Source organism: Stegostoma tigrinum, chromosome 18 (genome assembly GCF_030684315.1).
Source record: "Stegostoma tigrinum isolate sSteTig4 chromosome 18, sSteTig4.hap1, whole genome shotgun sequence".
Classification (NCBI taxonomy): Eukaryota; Metazoa; Chordata; class Chondrichthyes; order Orectolobiformes; family Stegostomatidae; genus Stegostoma; species Stegostoma tigrinum.
In genome coordinates, this window is record NC_081371.1 from 25,497,805 (window position 1) to 25,522,639 (window position 24,835).

At 40.6% G+C, this 24,835-nt stretch overlaps 1 protein-coding gene across 5 annotated transcripts; it reads right to left on the bottom strand.

The window, feature by feature from the left end:
* wash1 (WAS protein family homolog 1) lies at nucleotides 1–24,629 on the bottom strand. Of its 5 annotated transcripts, none has more exons than XM_048548965.1 (11): nucleotides 24,398–24,629; nucleotides 20,832–20,991; nucleotides 18,347–18,458; nucleotides 12,978–13,124; nucleotides 10,265–10,401; nucleotides 8,406–8,541; nucleotides 7,625–7,829; nucleotides 6,713–6,877; nucleotides 4,000–4,164; nucleotides 1,682–1,762; nucleotides 1–656 (listed from the first exon to the last, which is right to left on the bottom strand). In XM_048548965.1, the coding sequence occupies exons 2-11, from the start codon at nucleotides 20,969–20,971 to the stop codon at nucleotides 439–441; spliced, it is 1,506 nt and encodes a 501-aa protein (XP_048404922.1). In that variant the 5' UTR covers nucleotides 20,972–20,991; nucleotides 24,398–24,629; the 3' UTR covers nucleotides 1–438. The 5 variants fall into 5 exon arrangements, with proteins under 5 accessions (XP_048404922.1, XP_048404926.1, XP_048404924.1 ...); XM_048548969.1 differs by lacking the exon at nucleotides 24,398–24,629 and adding an exon at nucleotides 24,211–24,391 and having other exon boundaries at nucleotides 1–648; nucleotides 1,694–1,762; XM_048548967.1 differs by lacking the exon at nucleotides 24,398–24,629 and adding an exon at nucleotides 24,211–24,391 and having other exon boundaries at nucleotides 1,694–1,762.
* Between the last annotated feature and the right edge of the window lie 206 nt (nucleotides 24,630–24,835).

Sequence of the window (24,835 nt, forward strand, 5' to 3'; positions counted from 1 at the left end):
TTTAAATTTCAATCCTTTAATAGCCCAGTTTAAAAGTATTAAATATTAGAACACAGTTGCATCAAATATCCACTAGCAATGCTTTCATTAAGGGGATTTTGTATTGCTGTTCAGTTTACAACACTGTTACACTTGCCTAATTAGCCTCTGATTCATTGGAAACATGTTATTTAAAGAATATGAAATAATGTTATGATGGAAATTCTGCTTAAATTGTTGACATCTTTGGTGAGCAATGTATTAATTTGTGTAGCTAAAATAGATTGCCAGGACATTGAAAAGACCTGGTAATTGTGTTCACATGGACTAGACTGCACTATTCCATTTCATAGACAAACTAGGTAAAAGGAATTCATTATGAGCAAACTTCTACCTTTTCTGTCTCAACATTTCTGACCTTGAACTGAATTGACAGATAAACTTAACTGAATGAAAATTTCAATGTTTCACAGGGAGCAGATACTTAATACAGACATCTTCAACAATCAGGCAGCAAATCTCATGCATCCCACTCATCCTCATCTTCAGTAGTTTGCTGTTGTGGAGGTGGGAGGGGTGGAATGGCATCAGACATTCTGGCAAAAGCACCACCTGGTACAGTAACATCACCTGCTCCTCCTTCACCTTGAGGACCTTTACCAGAAATACCTGTAAATCTCAAAAACAAGTTTTAATTCCAGTCAATTTATACAGAATGATAGCAGAGATCATTAAAATATAATAGCAAAGTCATGTGTGAATTAGAAACAGGAGTAGACTGTGGTTCTTCAAGCCTGCTCCAACAAATAAGACCATAGTTGTTCAGGTCACAATCTGATCTCCACACATTGCTGTTTACCCCCAGTATCCTTTAATTGCCCTGTTAGCCAAGAATCTCTCTTTCCAGCAGTCTACTGGAAGAAAATTCCAAAGTTCTAGGGTCCACAGCCGTTAGGGGGGAGGGGGGAGAGAGAAATGTTCTCCTTAGTCTTAAATTAAAAGCTCTTTATTCCTAAACTGTGCCCCCCAATTCCAGTCTCTCACAAGAACAACATCCTTTCAGTAACTGCCCAGAAAATCCTCAATAACAACATCTCCCATTCAGCTAAACTCCAACAGATATAGGCCCAGCCTGACTGAGTTCTCCTCAGAAATTCTATTCCCCTCCCCACAAAAGTTGGTTAATAAAGTTTTGGAGCAGAGCTATAGGTCAGGTTGTGGGTGTTGAGGTTGGTTGGCTCATTGAGCTGGTTTGTTGTTCCGCAGGCATTTTGTTACCATGCTTGGTAACATCCTCTGCAACCTCTGAAGCATCAGTGTTTTCAAACTCTGGAGTCCATTGCAAAGGATTGCCTCACTTCCAGGTTTCCTCCATAGTGGATGTTACCAAGCACGGTAACGAAATGTCTGTGGAACAACAAACCAGCTTGGCAAGCCAACCAACTCAAGTTGGTTAATAAATAAGGCAATAGGTCAGTACAAAAAAAAGTTACTGGTCTCAAGAACAGCCCCCACAAAAACAGTAACTCTGGAAATATTGTTAGTTTAAATCAAGGCCATGATTTCTGAAAAGAAAATGAGAGAAGCACAAAGTCCAAGAAACAAAAAGTAACATCAAGAAGGATGCAATTTTTGCGATAATGTCAATCATGATTTGATATCAACTGACCCTACAATAACTGAGTGTAAAGAGTAAACTCACTGAGTTTTGTACCTTTTCTCCTCATTGCGAGCTTGTTGAAGAGATCAGACATCAGATCCCCACCTCCTTTCATTGTTACACCTGGAACACACAATGCAGGTCAAGATCAATAAGGCCTCAATTTCCTCCCCTGCTTAGTCACATCAGGAAAGAGAATACATTATACAGATTTCTAATCAAAATTTCTACTTATCCTACAATTAACAAACTGACAAGACAAATAAAGAAAATAAAAAGCACAAAGTTGACTAATTCTGCTATTTTTATTCACAATTGAGAATTTGCACTCATTGGTATTTGTAGTAATAGAAAGCTCCATATGTGGAACAACACCACAAAGCTGGAAATACTTAGGGTAATTAATGCAGTAATGGGTTAATGTGTCAATAATTTCATCAGAACTGCATATGCAATTGCTAAGATATTTGCTTGCACTTGAATAAAACCACTTCTGAAACCAAGAGGATTTACTTGTCAGAGTGCAGTGAAGCTTCACCAGACTGAATAACGGAATGTTGGATTGTACATGATGAGATTGGGTTGAGTGGACTGGTCTTTATGGGGTATAGAAGAATGATGAGAGATCCCAATGAACAGTATAAATTCTGACAGGGCTGGAGAGACCGGAAGCAGGGATCTTAATGAAAGAGTGGAGGTCTAGAAGAAGGCGAAATGGTTTCAGAATACAGGACTGGCCATTTCAGCCTATCAGCAGGAGAAATGTCTTCATTCAAGTGGATGGTAAATCTGTGGAATTCTCTGCCACAAAAGACTGTTGAGGCCAAATTACTTAAAGAAATAAATAGATTTCTAAACACTAAAAACATCAAGGATGGTAGACTATTTAGTAAAGTTAGATAACATGGAATTTGGGTAACCTTGCTAATTGAATAGAAAAATTGGCTTTGAAGCAGGAGACTGGATGGTGGAGGGTTTTTTTGACTGGAAGATTCTGACCAGCAGTGTTCCACAGGGGTCACTGCTAGGTCTACTTTTATTTGTCATTTATACGATTTAGACAAGAATTAAGAAAGCATGGTTAGTAATTTTGTGGATGACACCAAGATTGGTGGTAGAGTGGACAGTGAAGAAGGTTATCTAAGATTACTAAGAGATCTTGATCCATTGGATCAAAGGGCTGAAGAGTGGCAAATGGAGTTTAATTTGGGAAAATGCAAGGCATTGCATTTTGGTAAAATAAAAAAGCTAAGATTTATACAATTAAAAGTATGATCTTGTGCAGTTTTGTACAGAGAGTCCTAGTGGTTCAGGTACATAATTTTTTGAAGTTTACATCACATCTAGATAGGGTGGTTAAGGCATTTAACACACTTGCCTTCATTACTCAGACCTTTGAGTATAGGAGTTGGGATGTTATGTTGATGTTGTACAGGATGTTGGTGAGGCCTCTTCATACTGTGTCCAATTGTGGTCTCCCTGTTTAGGAAGGATATTATTAAGTTGGAGAGACTTCAGAAGAGATTTACTAGGATGCTGCTGTGAATTGAGGGTTTGAGTTATAAAGAGAGGCTGGATAGCCTGGGACTTCTTTCACTGGAGTGTAGGAGGTCAAGAGGTGAGATTATAGGGGTTTATAAAATAATGAAGGGCATAGATAAGGTGAATGGCAGGTGACTTTTCCCTCAGGTAAGGAATTTCAAGACGAGGGTGGCATATTTTTAAGGTGAGAGGAGAAAGGGGCATTTCTTAAAAAAAAATAGTTGTTCATGTGCAAAATGAACTTCCAGAGGAAGGGGGTGGATGCAGGCTCTGTTACAATGTTTAAAGTCATTTAGACAATTTACATGAATGAGAAATGTTTGGAGGGATATGGGCCAAGTGCAGGCAGGTGGAACTGGTTTAGTTGGGGATTATGGTCAGCATGGATGGTTGGACCAAAGGGTCCATGCTGTAGGACTATGTGGAGAGAGCATGAGTATGATGTTGAGATTCAGGATCAACCAGGATCATCCTGAATGGTGCAGTTAGCTTGATGGGCCAAATGGCCTACTCCTGCTCTTATTTTTCTAATACAGTAAGGATTTTCATCAACCTACTGTTCCTGAATCTCAAGTGGTAAAAGTTGGGAATGTCTGCTACCTCTTTTGCAGGTAGATCATTTTAGCTAAAGATTATATAAAGGATTTCATTGTAACTCAGCATCTGGGAAAAGTGAAAAATCAATAAAACCACTCATCCCTTTCAAAAACTTTATAACACCATATAAATGTAAAATTGCTTTATATACCTTCTGAAACATCTTTTCATTCTGGTTGCTTGTCTGAAACAAAAAAAAGGAAATTAAATGGAGAGAATACCTTGTTCTTGTTCTTTCTGTTTTTTCTTTTCCATTTTAATGGTCTTTGCATTCCGCAGTTTGGCTTTCCCGATTCCTCCAGCCTGGCGGATTGATTCCAGCAGACTGGCTCTACCATTTGACGGTTTCACAACCTCTTGTGGTGCTCCATGAATACAGCCACCTTCTGAAGGACAATTAGTGAAAGTGGAGGTCAATAAAAGCTTTTCACAATTAGGGTTCTATTCATTTAGAAATAAATTTCATCAGTATAACTTGAACTTTGCATGAGAACAAAAACAAACAGCTTCCAAGGAAGGGAACACAGCAGATACAGTCACAGAATGAAGCTGTTTGATTCATCTTATGTTGTGTCCCTACAAGACCCATCCACCTATTGCTATATTCCTCCCTTTGCCTTGTACCTCTGCAAATGTTTCCTCTTCAAATTATTAACCACAACAACAGGATTACATGTCCATTTTATATCTTAGTTGCAGTTGTATTTTGCTACCCGTGTCTCAACAGCATTAAAAAGTACATCACATCCAATCAATAACTTTTTTGAAGTAATCTACGTGGATAATAATTTCGTTACCGGCATATTCTAGGAATATGGTAGAAGCTGTGATAAAATGATAGACAAGTTCAAGTCCCACAACAGCAGTTGGGAATTTTAGATGTAATAACAAATAAAATCTAGGGATTTTTAAAAGAAAACACTATCAGTAATGTAAACCATTAAATCAGATTGTTGTAAGAGGTCTACGCAATTCACTATTGCCCTTTAGGAGGGGAATTTTGCTTTGTACGTGACTCCAGATCCACAGAAATGTTGCTGATTTTTCCAAGTGCCCTCTGAAAAAGAAGGTGGGAACACCATGTCCTTAGAAAGGGAAATTATTGATGGGCAGAAAATTAAAAATCTGAACATTTTCCATTTTTACTTTCTATTGGCCTCTTAGTAAGACTATGGGACAGAGGAGCAGAAGTAGGCCATGTGGCCCATCATGTCTTCTCCACCACTCAATGAGATCATTCCAATTTCCTGCTTTTACTTCACACCTCTTGATCCCTTTACTGATTAAAAATCCAAATCAGCCTTGAATGTGCTCAAAGACCTAGCCTTGACAGCCTTCTGCAGTAAAGAATTCCACAGATTCAGCTACCCTCAAAAGAAAACAAAAAAAAAAAATCACCTGTCTTAACTACACAATCCCTTACTCTGGAGGTTATCCCCTTTGATCTTAAACTGTCCCAGGAGGAGAAACAATATTTCCTCATTTACTCTGGTAAACCTTGTAAGGATCTTATATATTACAATAAGGTCACCTCTCATTCTTTAAACACTAATGAAAACATGTCCAACTTACACAACAATGCCTCATTCAAAATTCCCTCCAAACCTGGAATCAACCGTGTGTATCTTCTCTGAACAACCTCCAAAGCTCCTTAGATATGAAGACTAAAACTATTCAGTATTCTAGGTGTGGTCTTAGATATGGAGACTAAAACTATTCACAGTATTCTAGGTGTGGTCTGATTACCGTACAGTTTTAGCAAGATTTTTCCCTGTTTTTATGCTTCTTTCCCTTTGAAGCAAAAGCCAACATAGGAATAATGGCTTTTTGTGATTCACGTGTCAAGACGTTCAAATCCCTCTGTGCTATCACTTTCTGTAGTTTCTCTCCATTTAAATAATATTCAATTCTATTATTCTTCCTGGCATACTCCATAAACTGACGTTTTCCCATATCAGAATTCCATTTGCAAGTTTTTTGCCCACACACTTAATGTGAACCTTAGCCACAATCCCTATATTAGAGAACAATGTTAATAAAAGCCAGTCCTCCCGTTTAAAGTTTTCTGTTAATAATAAAACTTGTGGAGATGCCTGGGAAATACTTTAGATAAAGCAAGTTTATAAGAAATTTTAGAATTCCTTTATGTTCATGAGACTGAGGTCATTTTAAAAAAAAAATCACAGCAGCTCAAAACATATTTAGGGTCGTGCATTTGGACGACAAACCTCTCATCCCACCCATAATGACCTGCAATCCCACTACAATCCTGCTGATGGTAGAAGAGATCTATAGGAGAATACCAATAGCTCTGCACTGGTATAGTTGATGTCTAATTATTCCAAGCATTCTTGTCACAAGACAGAATAATGAATCAAATTTGTGTGAGAGCAAAATACAGGAAACCTTACATAAAGGCAAAACAAGACAAAAAACAAGTGGCTCAGTGGTTAACACTGCTGCCTCACAGCGCCAGGGATCTAGGTTCAATTCCACCCTCAGCAACCGTCTTTGCGGAGTTTGTACATTCTTCCCGTGTCTGCGTGGGTCTCCTCCGGATGTTTCGGTTTCCTCCCACAGTCCAAAGATGTGCAGGTCGGATGCATTGGCCATGCTAAACTGCCCATGGCGTTCAGGGTTGTGCAGCTTAGGTGGGTTATAGGGGACTGTCTGGGTTAGATGCTCCAAGGGTCAGTGTGGACCTGTTGGGTCAAATGGCCTGTTTCCACATTGTAGGGGTTCTATGATTCTAATACTTAACAGGTCATGAAGCATTTGCGCAGAGAAACTATTCTGATGATGGTAATTATGGACCTGAAACTGTTGTGGTTTCTGTCTCCAAATGTTCCCAGACATTCTTTTTTAAAGTTAAGAGTCCATAGTGACTGAGACAATTCAGAATGCATTGGAGAGGAGATACATTAACAAACAAACCTGGTGGTTGACTATTAGCAACATCAGTTTGCAGAGATGACTGAGGTGGAGGTGGCGGTGGTGGGGGGGGTGGGGGTGGGGGTGGAGGAGGAGCACTGACTGATGTCAGCAGTTCTGGAGCACCGAGTCCTACAGGTGGAAGTGGTAGAGTCGTATTCTGTTGATCTGAAAGACATGAATAGAAAAGTTAAAGACTGAGGAATTTCCAGAATAACTACTGAAATCAGACTCAGGTCACATGACCAGGTTATAGTCCACAGGTTTATTTGAAATGACAAGCTTTTGGAGCGTAGCTCCTTCTTCAGGTGAAGTAGAGGGACGCACACAGGTTCCTATTATATTCTGTGCCCAAGTGCTTCCCTCTAGTTCACATGATGATGCAGCAGTACTTCAAAAGTTTGAGATTTTAAATAAATCTGTTGGACTATAACCTGGTGACGTGTGATTTCCGATTTTGTCCATCCCAGTTCAACACCGGCACCTTCACGTCATTGAAATAAATGTTAATTACACTATGGCTACTGGTTTACAACTAAAATTCTCCTGCAACTAACAAATTATTATTGTCCTAATGGAGATGTATTATAACTAAAGATATGAAATTAATGTTGGCCAAACCTATATAACATTGCAAGCATACCTGACCTCATCTTCCCTCCCCACAAAACCACATGCTTTAAAGTGGTTTTGTTGCATATTAAACCAGCTCAGCCCATATGTACAGAGCATGGCAGGACAGGGTTGGGGGGTGGGGAAGGATGTATGTGAAGAGCAGGGTGTGGATAGTGGGGTCATGAGACAAGATGGAAAGAGTTGCAGAGAGAGAAGGATAAGGGTGCGGAGCTCAGTGGCTGCTTCGAAACTGCCAAAACATTAAAACCATCGTGCAGTTTCGACATGGTCTTACAGTACCTGAGCCATTTGCATAAACAGGTTCTGTATTGAAACTGGGCAGTTCAGGCATATTACTTCCTGGTGCAGAGGGGGCAATACCCGGACCCAGATCCGCACTATACATGAGGTCATCAGCGATGCCAGGTAGATCTGGCAAGTAGGAAGGGACATCAATCTCTGGCACCTGGCCCAGGTCAGGCACATAGAAATAATTTTCAATTGTCTGGAAAAACAAAAGATAGCAATGTTCACAAGTCTGTACAAAACAGCTGAAAATAAGCAGCGACTGCAATTTTCTTCTTTCTGTTCAGTTTCAGCCAGCCTGCAGGGAGTTTGCCAAAAAATGCATCATTTGGTTCTCAGTAGCTTTTAAATAAAATCAAACTTACAACCTAGAAAAAAAACACTTGCAAGCAGATCATATCTGCATTCTCCTTCAGATGAGTTGAATTCACATTTGGCTCATTGAAACTCAACAGGAGAGGCAAACCAGCTCGGCTCAGGTTCTAAAACTTACTCAAGGCTAAAGTTCAGTTTTAAGCCATTAAAATCAAGTGACCGCGATCCTTCTTGAGAATGGTTTGTATTCAGCCTCCCCAGACATGCATATTGTTCATACATCAGGTAAGTATGTATTTCTTTTTGAATGCTTTAGTTGAACCTGCCTTCCACCCACACACACTAATTATCTGAATGCCTCACACTACCACAGTAACATACTGCATATCCATTTCGTTTTAAAGGATGAATAAATAAAGTGAATGGAACAGACTTCAGGTGATACAATTCTCTAAATTACCTGTCTTTCCAGTTGCTCCCTCTTGGTAATAGACAGTGGTGCATCAAATGGTTTCTCATCTTTTTCAGTCTCCAGTGCAGTGTGAGTTTTTGTCACAGCTCCGGCTAATGGATCCAATAGAACATACTTCTTATAGCTGTGTGAAAAGTTAAACATCATTCTCTGAAACTGTTATACCTCTCTCTTTTCCTTTTCATCCATTCCTGAATATTCCAAACATCCAGGGTTCCCTGGGCTTGTTGCTCCTGCACTTCACCTTAAAAGGGAACATGGGTCTGTACTCTGCCACTGCACCCCCCCATACCTTTTTCAACACCACCTACTATGTACTTGAATCTCAAAAAGGCCAACAAAATGCTTCATTAATTTAATACACAAGCTAAGGGCTCATGGAGTTAGGGATGACAGATTAGCATGGAAGAGAGGATTGATTAACATTTGAGAAGCAAAGAATGAGCATAAATCAAGCATTTTCAAGGTGGCAAGCTGTGCTAGTGGAATGCCATAAGGATCAGTGCTATCATGCAATTAATATTAAGAATTTAGTTGAACAGACAGAGAAATGTACCTAAGTTTGCTGATAATAGAAAACTGAGTGGGAGTGCAAATGAAGGATATAAAAATGTTTTAAAGGATGGGTCAATTGAGTGAGCAAAAAGCTAGATGGAATATAATATAGGGAAAATGTGAGATTGTTCATTTTGTTTCCAATAATAGAAAAGTAATTCTTTAAAAAAAATAGAAACTTGTAAATGTTAGTACTAGACAGACAGACTTGACTGTGCTTGTTAAAGCAAGCAATTAGAAAAGCAAATGGTATATTGGCCTTCACTGAAAGGTGATTGGCATTCAGGAATGTTGCTACAATTGTATGGTTTTGGTGAGACCACATCTGAAATACTGAATAAAGTTTTGGTCTCCACAGTTAATTATATATTTGCACTAGATACAACACAGTAAAAGGAACACTGGATTGGTCGTTAGGAATGACAGGTTTGTCATGCATGATGACAAGGTGAATAAACCAGGTCTACATTCTTTGGTGGTTCAAAGAATGAAAGGTGATCTCACTGAGGCATTCAGTATTATGAAGGAGCTGATACAGACAGGTTGTTTTCCCTAGTTAAGAAAGCTATAATACAAGCATGATTTCAGAATAAAGTGCTGAGCATTTTGGACTGAATCGAGGAGATATTTTTTCACTTAAAAGGTTGTAAGTCTTTGAAATTCTCCACCTGAGCACTGTAGATGTGTCATCACTGAATATATTTGATCTATTTGGGAATCAGGGAATATGGGGAATAGGCAGGAAAGTAGATTTGAAGACCAAGATTAGCTATGAACATAGCAAATGTTAGAGGTAGCACAACAGACTACATTTTTTCCATTTAAAAAAGTCATGATCCTCTAACATCTATAAATTTGCTAACAGTGTTTTCATTTTTTTTTACTTCATTACTTCATAAGTTCACATATCACAAAAACCACGTTTCTGACTCCCTTTCAATGAATTAAATTTAGAGTATTTAGAGTAGTTTGAGTCTTTATTTAAATTTACTTTCCTAGTTTAAAGCATTCATATTTGTGATGTTTTTCCTATGATTAAAATGTAATATTTCATTTAAAGTAGTGTGATATATATAATTCATCCACACAGAACCAAAATACATAAATTCTCTTTTCTGGGCAAACTGCAGAACATGGTTCTCCAAATGTTGGTGTGAGGTTGCAGTTAATTGCCTTTTACAAATATCATCTCGCATTCATGTCATGAACAGACCACACTGGTAACCGGTATGTCTAACTTAAATAATGAACAAGAAAAACATATAAAATCCCTTTCTCTTACTGACACCTACGGGTTTTCAGTGGTGTTGAAAAGTAGCAGAGAACTGATAGAGGTGATATTTCGAGGAAGGCTTCCCAATCCTTCTTCTGTCTCATTCTCCTCCCGTGACTTAGTGTTCAGACACACAGGATAATGCTTTGCCTTTTCCTGAGGGGAAAGAAAAATCACCAGTTCAGTTTGCAAATCTCAGTTGGGAAATATTTCTTGTTATAGAAACATCTTTATTAACTCCAGATGTTTATTTTACTGGACAGATGAGACATATTCCTTATGAAAAGAAGGAGTCACATGAACAATCTGCCCAGCTATCACTGAATCCTGCCGATAAGTTTCCGTACAGTGGCAGAGGCCATGTACCAGACCATCATCGTACATGTTCTTTCAAACGAAGACTGATTCGCTAGACAGTGATCAGGAACAGAATCTAGCCAGTTTTCTCCTCCCTAGCTCACTAACATCCTAGCTAAGATTAGATATTGGATATCATAAAGGCAGTAATGACATCACTGGAACACCCATCTGAAAATACACAGTTAGTGACTGATGCAGAGACCATGTCAACAAGAAAAAAAACTGGTTAGTTAGGTGGAAGAAAGAGAGGGGAGAAAAGAAACATAGAAAAACAAAATATACAGAAGCAAGCAGGTATATGCAATTAGAAATTGTGTTTCTGGTGGTCTCTGCACGCACCTATGTTATTTCCAGACTAAAATATAAAGGCTTAGGTGGAGCAGGAAGCGAAGAATATATCCTTCACACTACTTTTCTACACAAGGTAACACAACGTGTGGATCACCTGCAACCTTTTGTTCAAGAAGGGTGTATAGAATACTTTTTTCCAGAACAATTGTCAGTTTAAGACACAAGTAGAAGCAAGACAAACAGGCTGTGGGGTTAAACAAGGAGCTCGAACAGTTCATCCATTTTACCAACACCTTCCACCCCAACCTCTAATACCTCTCTCCCCCTCTGGACTTCTCTGTCCCCGTCTCCGGCAACCACCTAGAAACCAATATCCATTTCAAGCCCACCCACTCCCACAGTTACCTAGAATACACCCCATCCCACCCACCTTCCTGCAAAAATGCCATCCCCTATTCCCAATACCTTCACCTCCGTTGCATCTGCTCCGAGGATGAGGCATTCCATGCCCGTACATCTCAGATGTCCTCATTTTTCAAAGACCACAACTTACGCCCCTGCGGTGGTTGAGAATGCCCTCAACCATGTCTCCCGCATTTCCAGCAATTCATCTCTCACACCCACTCCCAGCAATAATAAAAAACCCAAAACAGAATCCCCCTCATTCTCACGTACCACCCTACCAACCTCCGGATTCAATGCATCAGCCTCTGACACTTCTGCTGTCTGCAATCCGACCCCGCCACCAGAGACATTTTTCCCCTCCCCACCCTTATCTGCCTTCCGGAGGAACCACTCTCTCCGTGAGTCCCTTCTCCGCTCCACTCCCCTCCAGCGCCACCACACCCGGCACTTTTCCCTGCAACCACAAGAAGTGCTACACCTGCCCCCACATCTCTCCCCTGCCCCCACATCTCTCCCCTCACCCCCAAGAAGACTTTCCACAGCAAGCCGATGTTAACCTGTATATTTGCTAATGTGGCATTCTGCATCCACTGTTCCCATTGTGGCCTCCTCAACATCAGGGAAACCAAGCGGAGGCTTGGGGACTGCTTTACAGAACACCTACGCTCGGTTTGCACTAAACATATGCACCTCCCAGTCAAGAACCATTTCAACTCCCCCTTCCATTCAGCAGACGACATGTCCATCCTGCAGTGCCACGATGCCACCCGAAGGTTGCAGGAACAGCAACTCATATTCCACTTGGGAACCCTGCATCACAATGGTATCAATGTGGACTTCACAAACTTCAAAATATCCCTCCCCCAACCGCATCCCAAAACCAGCCCAGCTCGTCCCAGCCTCCCTATCCTGTCTTTCCACCTATCCTCTCCTCCCACCTCAAGCCGCACCCCCCATCTCCTACCTACTAGCCTCATGCCGCTCCCTTGACCTGTCTGTCCTCCCTGGGCTGACTAGCTCCTCCCTACCTCCCCACTTACACTCACCTTTACTGACTCCATCTTCACCTCTTTGACCGGTCTGTCTCCTCCCCACCATTCATCATCTTCTATCCACCTCCCCCTCTCTCCCGATTTATTTCACAGCCTCCTCCCCCTCCACCATTTCTGAAGAAGGGTCTAGGCCCAAAACATCAGCTTTCCTGGTCCTATGATGCTGCTTGACCTGCTGTGTTCATCCAGCTCTCCACCTTGTTATCACAAACAGGCTGAACATTGCTGCAAAAATTTGCTTTCTAGGGAAAGGGACGGAAAAATCCAATGCAAACACTATTTTCAAAGGACATGGAGGGCAAACTCTAGGAGCTGATTGAAGAATGCATCATGCATTGTTCTATTAGTTTTCTTGCCTGATTCAGCTTGCATAGTAAATAAATAATCCACTGCATAAATAGATTGATATTTGTAGTGTGTGAACCCAAAATGCATAGCACAATATGTTTTTCTTAGTCATATCTGTTTGAACAGCTTTTGATATTTATACAGCTGGCAATAGGATCAAAAACCATAGCAAAAACAAAATTGAAGGAGAAAATTGGCTGCTTATAATTTAATTCAATGTCACAATTCACATGGGAGATTCTGTGGCATGATGGAGAACCTATGCTGGTCATATACCTGCACTGTCTTTTCATCCAGTGGTTTCAGTTTGCTGTGAATCTTGTAGCGAGGGCGTTTCTGTAAAGCAGAATCATCTACCCCAGTGAAAATGGAAACATAATCCTGAAGTTTGTCAGGTGCAGGGTATTTTGCACTGGAAAAAACCTGCACAGAAAGAGAAACATGGAGTTAAGTAACAGTTAATCATACATCGCATGGAGAAGTGTTACCTGAATTCACTCCTGAATGATTTCTCCAATGTTTAGCTGATATCCCCTAGCCCTTGATTCTCCAACCGACAGAAATAGTTTCCATTTAATATTGCTTGAAGGACATCGGTTTTGAAGGACTGTGGAAAAATAAATATTTCAAGTCTTGTGGACTTATCTGGATTGATTTCTTTAAAAGATGTTACTAAATGTTCGCTGTGGAATTGAAGACTTTTTTTAAAAGACAAGGCTTCCTAGAAACCCCGTGGCGAGCAATAATTGCTTTCTTTGCTGTATACTCCACTATGGTTGTTTTGAAAAGTCACACAGAAAATGCTAGAGAAACTCAGCCGCATCTGTGTCATGACAGTTAATTACCAAATCAGACTTGTGGAATCAAAATCTTCAAGAGAGTTCAAGAGAGCCTGCAAGGAGTCAGATAAGTAGGAACATAAAGAGTTGAGACTGAAGTATATTTTTTCTGGATTTAAGCCTTCTGTAACAGATGCGTTGGGAAACAGGGCGGAACTTTACTTTGATGCTCATGTCGAGATCTTTCTACATATAGTATATGCATATAATTTACTTTGTTTTCTTTCTGTTGTGTTAAAAGCTTCTTTCTTTAATTAAAGAACATGTGTTGTCTCATTTGACTACATTTCAGGGAGTAACCACCATGTTAACCAACTAAACTAAACAAAAAAACATTCAAGCCAGATTTGATTCAGGAATCTGACTCATCCAGGTAGTACCATGAGCTCGAATCACATGTGGGGGCTCAATCCTTTAGTAAAAGATTCGCATAATTTTCTGACAACAGAACATAAGGAAAACTGGTCTAATACTCTAATTTCTCTTCTCACCCTTCTTAAACAGTGAAGTAACATACACAATTTTCCCATCTGGAGGATGGGCTTCTGAGCAGAGAGAATTTTGGGGAAAAAAAGTTGAAGATCTTCCACGTGCCACCTTTGAAACTCAAGATGAATGTATTCGGGTCTGAAGGATCCTTTATTCCTTAGTGCTACTAATTTCTTCATTATAGTTAATTTGCTTGTTATTTTAGCAAAGTTCATTCCAGATCCAATGCTAAACAACCCAAAGAAAGCAATATATTTCTTGACTGTAAACATATGTGCAAACTAGTTACCACAACTCACATTAAATATTATTTAAAATCGCTAGCGCGTAATTGGTTCACTTTGCTCTTAGTCACCCTCTTTTTATTGTTAAACCTGAAAAAGGAGGCCTATTCACAACTACTTTGGTTTGAAATGATTTTCTACTTGTACCAATGCAGTGTGCTGCCTACCTGCTTCTCCTATCAACGTTTATAGATGCAAGCCTTTCTTAAAGACATTCCTCCCCCCGTGGTTGCAATCCCTTTCATTTTTATAGTTATTCTAACTTAGTATATTCAGTTTCCAGTTTTGACCATCTTAAGATTCATGATTCAGTACTGACTGCTATGTTCTACCCTCAAAGTTAGATGTGCGTGTTGTCCATTTGTTCTCAAGTATCCTATTCTTTTTGCTGATTTAATCACTTTACAACTTTCAGATTTCCCCTTAATTAAGGCCTATCACAAAATCTCAGGCTATTAAATCTACTCTCTTCTACCTTTTCCATGTGACTCCTCCATTCAAGTAAATGGCTTACAACTGTGGCCACCGTTTTCATCATTTTTGCGAGGATACCGATCCAAACCTGCTTCTGTTTGCACCCATCCAAGGAGAATAGTTCCTTCTTGTTCCAATACTGACAACAGTGTCCAACGAAATGAAAGACTGTTTCAAGATACCACTCTTTCAGGCACATGTTCACTTAACAAAAAAAAAAGTTGCTGGAAAAGCTCGGAAGAATAGAAATCAGGTTGAAAGTAGGGTGAAAATAGAGGAACAGCAGAATCCTGACCCTGAGAACCTGGGTTTAAGATCCTGAGAACTACCTGAACTTTTCCAGCAACTTTGTTTCTGCTTCTGATTCATAGCATCCACAGTTCTTTCAGTTCACTTCCTTAATCTATTAATACACCACCTTGCACTTGGCTCAGGTAAAGACAGTGATTATAACTCAACCTAGAGGTGCTAATTGCCTCCTGCCTACTCTTTCCTATGTTTTGATCCCAATGTGCAATACAATAAATGGACCTTACTGGCCTATATCCTTTGAGATCAGTTTAATATGTCAATCACCCTAGACAAGGTAAACACAATATAAGCTTCTCAATTCTGTTTACAAGGGTGTTATCATTTCCTCACATACTAAGTCTACCATTTTACATTTCCCTCTTCATTACTTTGAGCAACGCCCTGACCCAACTTCTCAGGGTCAGGATTCTGCTATTTCTCTATTTTCACCTTACCTTCAGCTAGCAATCATGTGAAGTCTGACCCACTGATACACTTTCTTTGTTCATTATCTAACCTGAGTTGTCCTTATCCTGTATGCCAGTCATTTTAATACAGTTGACACTTCACCTGTCTACAAAAGGTGTGACTAAAATCTGGAGAAAATGATCCTAATATGTTTTGCATTTCTTAAATGTCAGGGTTCCCAACCCCCTTTCCATCTGAAGGGCAATCCTGGGACAATCACATTGTCCACAAACTCCACATAATGCAGTCTAGACACAATTTGCTCTCTATATCTTAAACTATAACGATTTACATATGAAATTCAGATTTTTTTTAAGCTTGAAGGCTATTATTTAGCTTGCATCAAAAAAAATCAAATATTAGTAGTGAAATAAAGATTGTTAATCCCTCTGCAAAACAAGAAAACAACATTAATTTGTAACCTGCACTATTCCATAATACATGCTGACATTGTGTGATTCAGATGTTTTCCTGGCCAAAAATATAAAGGAGGATAGTAAAAGCTTTTTTAGGTATGTTGAAAAGAAAAAAAATGGTTAAGACTAAAATTGGGCCCTTAAAGTCAGAAACGGGTGAATTTATTATGGGGAACAAGGAAATGGCAGAAGAGTTGAACAGGTACTTTGGATCCGTCTTCACTAGGGAAGACACAAGCAATCTCCCAGATGCAGTAGTGGCTGAAGGACCTAGGATAATGGACAAACTGAAGGGTATTTATATTAGGCAGGAAATGGTGTTGGATAGACTGTTAGGTCTGAAGGTCGATAAGTCCCCGGGACCTGATGGTCTGCATCCCAGGGTACTTAAGGAGGTGGGTCTAGAAATCGTGGATGCATTGGTGATTATGTCCCAATGTTCTACAGATTCAGGATCAGTTCCTGTGGATTGGAAGGTGGCAAATGCTGTCCCACGTTTCGAGAAAGGGGCGCGAGAGAGAGAGAGAGAGAGAGAGAGAGAGAGAGAGAGAGAGAGAGAGAGAGAGCGAGAGAGCGAGAGAGAGCGAGGAGAGACCAGTTAGCCTGACAGCGATGGGAAAGATGCTGGAGTCAATTATAAAAGATGAAATTACGACTCATTTGGATAGCAGTAACAGAATAGGTCAGAGTCAGCATGGATTTACGAAGGGGAAATCGTGCTTGACTAATCTTCTGGAGTTTTTTGAGGATGTATCTATGAAGATGGATAAGGGAGAACCAGTGGATGTAGTATACCTGGACTTTCAGAAAGCCTTTGATAAAATCCCACATAGGAGATTGGTGAACAAACTTAGGGCACATGGTACTGGGGGCAAAATACTGAGTTGGATTGAAAATTGGCTGGCTGACAGGAAGCAAAGAGTAGTGATAAACGGGTCCCTTTCGGAATGGCAGGCAGCGACCAGTAGGGTACCACAAGGTTCGGTGCTGGGACCGCAGCTGTTTACGATATATATTAATGATATAGACGAAGGCATTAAAAGTAATATTAGCAAATTTGCTGATTACACAGAGTTGGGTGGCAGGGTGAAATGTGAGAAGGATGTTATGAGAATACAGGGTGACTTGGACAGGCTAGGTGAGTGGACGGATGCATGGCAGATGCAGTTTAATGTGGATAAATGTGCGGTTATCCACTTTGGTGGCAAGAACAGGAAGGCAGATTACTATCTCAATGGAGTCAAGTTAGGTAAAGGGGAAGTACAACGAGATCTAGGTGTTCTTGTACATCAGTCAATGAAAGCAAGCATGCAGGTACAGCAGGCAGTGAAGAAAGTTAATAGCATGCTGGCCTTCATCACAAGAGGAATTGAGTATAGGAGCAAAGAGGTCCTTCTGCAGCTGTATAGGGCCCTGGTGAGACCACACCTGGAGTATTGTGTGCAGTTTTGGTCTCCAAATTTGAGGAAGGACATTCTTGCTATTGAGGGAGTGCAGCGTAGGTTCACGAGGTCAATTCCCGGAATGGTGGGACTATCACATGTTGAAAGATTGGAGCGACTGGGCTTGTATACACTTGAGTTTAGAAGGATGAGAGGGGATCTGATTGAGGCATATAAGATTATTAAGGGATTGGACACTCTGGAGGCAGGAAGCATGTTTCTGCTGATGGGGGAGTCCAGAACCAGAGGACACAGTTTAAAAATAAGGGGTAGGCCATTTAGAACAGAGTCGAGGAAAAACTTCTTCATCCAGAGTGTGTGGATATATGGAATGCTCTGCCCAGAAGGCAGTGGAGGCCAACTCTCTGGATACTTTCAAGAAAGAAATAGATAGAGCTCTTAAAGATAGTGGAATCAAGGGTTATGGGATAAGGCAGGAACAGGATACTGATTGTGGATGATCAGCCATGATCATAACGAATGGTGGTGCTGGCTCGAAGGGCCGAATGACCTACTCCAGCACCTATTGTCTATTGTCTATCGTTGTCTGGTGCAGGCTGTTCGCTCTCACTTGTACCAGAAGCAGACTCATGTTTTCGCAGCTGCTCAATTACCATCAGGGTTACAGAACCAACTGTGAGCATTAAAGGCAAAAAAAAGCATCTGCTACGCATTTACAGTAAAGACCGACTCGCGAAAAATTCTAAAATTCCCATTCCAATCTCCAAAAGGTTAAATGGCTTTTTGACTGAAAACATGGAAAATACCTTACAGCCGAGTTAAGTTGAAGCACAATTATATCAGACTGAAAAAAAAATCAGATCATGTAACTTCAAATCATGAAAAGAGGGCCAGTGTCACGTGGAAGGAACTGTTTTGAATTCACACACCATGCAGAAACAGTCCACAAGTGCAAGCAAGTACAGGAAAATTAACTCTTACTTTAGTAGCTTTCTTGCTGCCTTTGATTTTCTTGATTTTAGCCTGTGCCAAGTTGATCCGGTTATTGATGGACTGCAAACGAGTTTGGTTGCTGGCTACATTTTGGGAAACCCTGTAATAAGTTATTATGCTGTTAAAATTTGTTTAAATGATGAAACATTAGTATAAAAATACTTCTGCCACTAAGGTAAAACGTGAAGTCGCTATAGTCTTACCAGTCTATAGGGCTGTTGTCTCATTAGGTGGTGGTTTAGTGGAGGTCACCATGCCTCAGATGAAGGGAACAGTTCGTGAATGAGATTCCACCATGTTAACCTTAGGAACTGAATCCTGCATTGCACTCCAGCCAAGTGAGCTAACTGGCCCCCATTTCTTTACCTTTTGCCTCTACTCAGTAAGGTGTACAGAATTAATGGGAGATTAGAAAGCAGATTCATAATTGGTTAAAAGGACAAAACACAGTAAGGGTTCAGAGTCTTTGGAAGGGTTTAACTCTATGTTCACTCCAAACATCAGTGGTTTGATGGAGCGCAGTTGAAACTGGCAGTTGGTGCAAAAATAAATAGTATTGTCTAGAAGGCCAAATAGAAGTTGTAAAGGGTTAATAAAAAATAGATGAGAGAATGGGCTGAAGTATGGATCAAATACACCAGCCTAGATAATTCCAAAATGGAAAATGTGATCCGATTATGGCTTCACTCAAAACTGTGCCCACTCTGTAACTGCTCTGCATTTCTTGCCAGGTCTTCTGACCCCAATCTCTCCAGAGACACAAAGTAAATCAATCTGAGAGGCTCACTGTAGGACTGAGGCAGTCTTCTGTCCATGCTACAAGCTGCCACGAGGTCAAATTTAATGTTCCAGTGTGAATAAAGGGAATGCATGATTGAGTAGCATGGATGAGATGGGTAGTTGGTTGGGGGTTAATCATGTCAAAGGTGATGGGCGTAAGGTGACGGAAGAGTCACTGTGGTCTGGAGGGACAGCTCGGTCAGTTTGGGAGGAGTCAAATGGTAGGGCATAATCAGGTGTGGTTTCAGTGGAGGGTGAATTGGGTTCAGTCAGGTTTGGTGTGTAAGTGAACTGATACGCATCAGTGTGAATGAATCCTACACTTGCCCAGAAGTCAGATGATGTTTTGGTCTGTCTATCTATTCAGGTCAAGAATCCAGCAACTGTCTGAGGGAGACTAACACAGGGTTGAAGTTGTTTGCAGAGTTTTGGGAACTTCCACAGGACACTGCTATGCACACCAGATTGTAAATCCAGTCTCCAGCAATCAGGAGACTGAAGATCTGGGCCAGTAGCACTAATGGTAAGCTGATGCACTTTGGTAAAACAAAATAAGTTATATTCTGAATAGAAGAACGTAGGAGTATCTAATTTAAATAACCAAAGACAACATTGTTACATGATTATACAAGTAGATCAGTAAGCAACGTTTATCTACGCTAGTTCTTGAGGCGCACCAGAACCAATCCTAGACCAGTCCACTAATATAAGTGAAACCTTGGACTACACAATGAATAATATCCATTTGTTAGCTTTATGAACTGATCTTTCAGAAGATTGTCTTCTAGTTGTAGGCTTGCCTATAAAGGGGAACATCACCTTTCTGCATATCAGTGCTCTAAGAATTTTGTATGCTTCAATAAGGTCATCTCTCATTCTTTTAAACTCTAATGAGTACAGGCCTAACCTATTCAACATCTCCTCTTTAAGACAGTTGCTCCATACAGGGTCAGTTTAATGCAGTGGCTCCTAACCTTTTCATTATCAAAGCGCACTGCAATGAGATGAAAAATTCCAGAGTGCAGCACCTTTTCCTTTAAAGGATTTATTTGCATTTACAATAGTTCCAGCCTTACTAGAGAAGTTTGCAACATACTGCATGCAACAAGCTGAAAGGAGGATCAAAAGCATTGATTCCAGTTGTCATCCTTCTTGTTTTCCAACAATATTAGGCTTCACTGCTTACTTTGCCCATCTATTTCACATTAGATTTACCTCTATAAAGACTGCATGAACTATTCACCACCTCATTCTCTGCAGCTCCCACCATAAATAAATCTGCTTTGCTCTTTCTTGGTCTTTAAAAGCCTCCTTAAATCCTTCACTTTTGATGACTTCCACTTCTAGTTTATGCAGTTCATTCCCTCCCAACACATGTTTCAAGATATTATCTTGACAGAAAGAGAGCACACAAGTGCAAGTTATTAAGTAGCAAGTTCAGACTAATCTACCTTCTCCCCTTTTAAGTGCTCAGTGCTTCATTTTGAAATAGTTCATACAAACTTGGATTAAGTGAAAATATCCAGTAGAACTCTGAACTTAAAGAATCTTGTTAATTCTTGAGAGTGACACACAGTACTCTGAACTGACCTCAACGGACAAACACAGAATTAAACACGCCTAAGCTGCTTAGTTACACAAAGTTTAATGTCCAAATAAATTTCTCAAAATTCATGTCTCTTCTACTCCATACCTAGTGAAAACATCATTGGAGATTTTCTGGAGATACAGAAGGGCATCACTGATCTGATGAATAGCTTCTTCACGTCGCAAGTCTGGCTGGATGATTGGAACAGTGTACACCTGTCCTTCAATAAAGTACTTTTGCATCATTTTAATTCAATGCTGATAAACTGAAAAACAAGGCAATAGTAATCAAGTTTACTTTTTACAGGAATCAACAATGCACTTTCATTTAAAAACTGATTGTCATCATGTGACCAAACATAAGACATTTGTGAATGGATGCAGAGTACGAGATTCAAAAGGTCACATGAACTCCTCACTTAGGCCACAGCTCAAGTTTTATAGAAGATCTGAATCTAATTAAAAACGAGATACTTACTGTTTTCAAAACAATACATTTTATTGTTTCTACTAATGCATGTTACTTTTACAGTCAGAGATACACATAGCAGGGAAACAGACCCTTCGGTCCAACTGCCCCTCAGGGCCCTTTTAAATCTTTCCCTTCTCACCTTAAACTTATGTCCTCTAGTTTTGGACACCCCTACACTGGGGAAAAGGCCTTGACTATTCACCTTATCCATGGTCCTCATGATTTTCTAAACTTCCAAGGTCACCTCTCAGCCTCCAACGCTTCAGGGAAAATAGCTTCGGCCTTTTCAGCCTCTCCCTACAGCTCAAACCCTCCAACACAGGCAACAGCATTTTAAATCTTTTCTGAACCCTTTCAAATGTAACAACATCTTTCCTACAGCAGGGAGACCAGAATTGAATACAGTGTTCCAGAAGAGGCCTAACCAATGTCCTGTACAGCCACATGACCTCCAAACTCCCGTACTCAATGCACTGACCAATAGTGTCGAGTGAACCAACTGCGCTCTTCAGTACCCTGTCTGTCTGCAACTCCACTTTCAAGGGACTACAATCCTGCATCCCAAGGTCTATATGTTTAGCAACATTCCCCAGGACCCTACCATTAAGATGTACAAGTCCTGCCCTGATATGCCTTTCCAAAGCACAGCACCTCACCTTTGTCAAACTTAAAATATATCTGCCACCCTTTAGCTCATTTGATCAAGGTTCTGTTGTACTCTGAGGTAACCTTTACTGTCCACTACAGCAATTTTGGTGTCATCTGAAAATTTACTAACTATACCTCCTAGGTTCACATCCAAATCATTTGTATAAATGACAAAAAGCATTGGGCCCAGCATCAATTCCTGCGGCACACTGCTAGTCACAGGCCTCCAGTCTAAAAAGCAACCATCCACCACCACCCTCTGTCTCCTGCCTTTGAGACAATTTTGTATCCAAATAGCCAGTTCTCACTGTATTCCACATGACCTAACCTTGTTATTAGTCTACCACGCGGAATCTCATTGTTTATATGGACTTCAGTAAGATGGTCAATGTCCACCAGTCTGGCTTCATTCATCCTCTTCAAGCTTCATCAAGTTAGTAAGACACAATTTCCCCACACACAAAGCCATGCTGATTATCTTAAATTAGTCCTTGCTTTTCCAAATACATGTAAATCCTATCCCTCAGAACCCCCTCCAACAACTTGCCCACCACTGTTGTCAGGCTCACTAATGTATAGGTCCCTGGCTTTTCCTTGCTGCCTTTCTTAAACACTAGCGCAACGTTAGCCAACTTCCAGTCTTCTGGCACCACATCCGTGGCTATTAATGGTACAAACATCTCAGCAAGGGGTTCAGCAAATAACTTCCCTAGCTTCCCACAAATTTCTAGGATACACCTGATCTATCCCTAATATTTATCCACCTTTACGCATTTTCAGGCATCCAGGAGCACCTCCTCCGTAATATGGACAGTTTCCACACGTTCTCTAGCTTCCACATCCTTCTCCACAGTAAACATTGATACAAAATAATCAAGGACACACTCAGCCTCTGATCTTCAAAGATACTCAGACAGCATCTTCCAAGACCAGTTCCCATCTAAAAGGGCATAGGCAGAAGATATATGGGAACACCATCACATCCAAGTCACTCACCATCCTGAGTTGGAAATATATCACCGTTCCTTCACTGTCACTCAGTCAAAAACCTGGAATTCCCTCCCTAATAGCATTGCGGGTCAACCCACAGCAGGAGGACTGCAGCAGTTCAAAAAGGCAGCTCACCACCACCTTCTCAAGGGCAACCAGGGACAGGCAAGAAATGCTGGCCAGCCAGCAACATCCACATCCCACAAGAATAAAAAAACTTCAGGTAAATGTCCTCCAAAGCAGCCTTCAATGTACATAACAATGCAGAGTCAGAGTAGAAACCAATATCCAAGTTCCTCAACCATGAGGACAACCTCAATCATGATCTTGGGTTCATGTTGCACTACATGTAATCCTACCATTCTAATCTGTGTATAATCTTCCTTACCATTCTGTTTTGGCACCATCACCTTGATAACTTGTTATGATCTCAACCTTAATTAATTTATACAATTTTGGATTAATTGTTACCCTGGTTAAACCCTTGCAATGCAAGTCTTATATCTATCATGTTATTCCAGTCATTTAGTTTGTCTCCAGCACTATCCTAATTTTGATTTTTTTGTAATTATCAATCAGATCATAGGTCATCCCTTCACTTACACTACTTGTATTTATCTTTTGATACTCTTAATTACCTCCTTATAAATTCTGTGCTTGTGTGCTTCCCTCCACTTTACCTGACAAAGGAGCAACACTCTGAAAGCTTGTGATTTCAAATAAACCTGTTGGACTATAACCCAGTGTCAAGTGACTTCTGGCAAAATTCTTGTTCAGTATCTCACCCATCTGCAGTTCCACACAAAACATTGCTGATCTTTAAGAAGCCCATTTGCTCTCTAGTTACTCTTTTGTCTGTAATGTGTTTGTAGAAATGCTATGCATTCTCCATAACCCTGCTTGCCAAAGCTATGTCCTCTTTTTGCCCTCACGATTTCCCTCAAGTATAATTCTACTGCTTTTACATTCCTCTAGGGACTCACTTAATGCCTGCTGTCTGTACCTGATAAATGCTTCCTTCTTTTTCATAATCAGAATCTCAATTTCTCCAATCAACCAGCATTCCCTACATCAACCAGCCTTGCCCTTCACTCCAACAAGAACCTACTTTCCCTAGACTCCCATTACCTAAATTGTGAAGGCTTCCCATTTACAGCTGTCCTTTTATCTGTGAACGTCTGCGCCCAATCAACTTTTGAAAGTTCTGGCTTAATAACATCACCACTTAGCGACAACTGAAAGTGTTTTCACGATACTTGAGATTGAGGAAATAGACAGCGGATGTGTTGGTCAGAAAGAAGTGCTTAACGTCCATGAACGCCAGGGGTTACTGGTATCCGGTAGATGATTGAAACTGTAAACAGCTCGCTCTCACCCCAGTATCTGTAGATGACTGAAGCTGTGTTCCAGTCTCCGTAGATGATGTAAAACTCATCCCAATCGCTGTCGACGATGAAAGCAGTTTCCATTTAAAGGAACAAACTGTTGCATTTTCCTTGTCAGGAGGCCTGTGCCCACGCATGCGTACTTCACACCCGAGGTTTGCGCATGTGCATACTAACCATTACTTGCTGGACTCTCCCGAATAAAAAAACTAATTAATTAACGCCAACGCCGTCTTCTAATACTCTATCATCACATTTTCATTCTTCACTATTCAAACACAAACATCCTACTTCATAACACAAAGTTTCGAGCTCTAACGACCACAAGCAGGCATCTACGCTTGCGCATTGCTACGACATAGGCGCATGCATATTTTCTCCAGCACGGGCCCAACCAGCTCAGCCCAGCCCAGCAACACACAAATAAACCCCGCCCAACCACGAACAAACCCCACCCACCACCGCAAGCTCCGCCCCCGGATGTTTGTGATTCCTTGTCATCAACATTGAATGAAAATCCTTTGGCTCAGAGGTGGTGACGTTATTACTGCGCCGCAAGACAAAATGGGTCTAGGCCCGAAACATCAGCCTCCCTGATCCACTGATGCTGCTTGG

Excerpts from the sequence above, each read along its gene's own strand:
- wash1 (XM_048548965.1), bottom strand. The coding sequence starts at position 20,971 with ATGATGCAAAAGTACTTTATTGAAGGACAGGTGTACACTGTTCCAATC. Across the intron at positions 10,402-12,977 it reads TGGATGAAAAGACAGTGCAG|GAAAAGGCAAAGCATTATCC; the intron begins GTATATGACCAG and ends CTTTCCCCTCAG. Across the intron at positions 657-1,681 it reads GAGAAAAGGTACAAAACTCA|ATTTACAGGTATTTCTGGTA; the intron begins GTGAGTTTACTC and ends CTTGTTTTTGAG.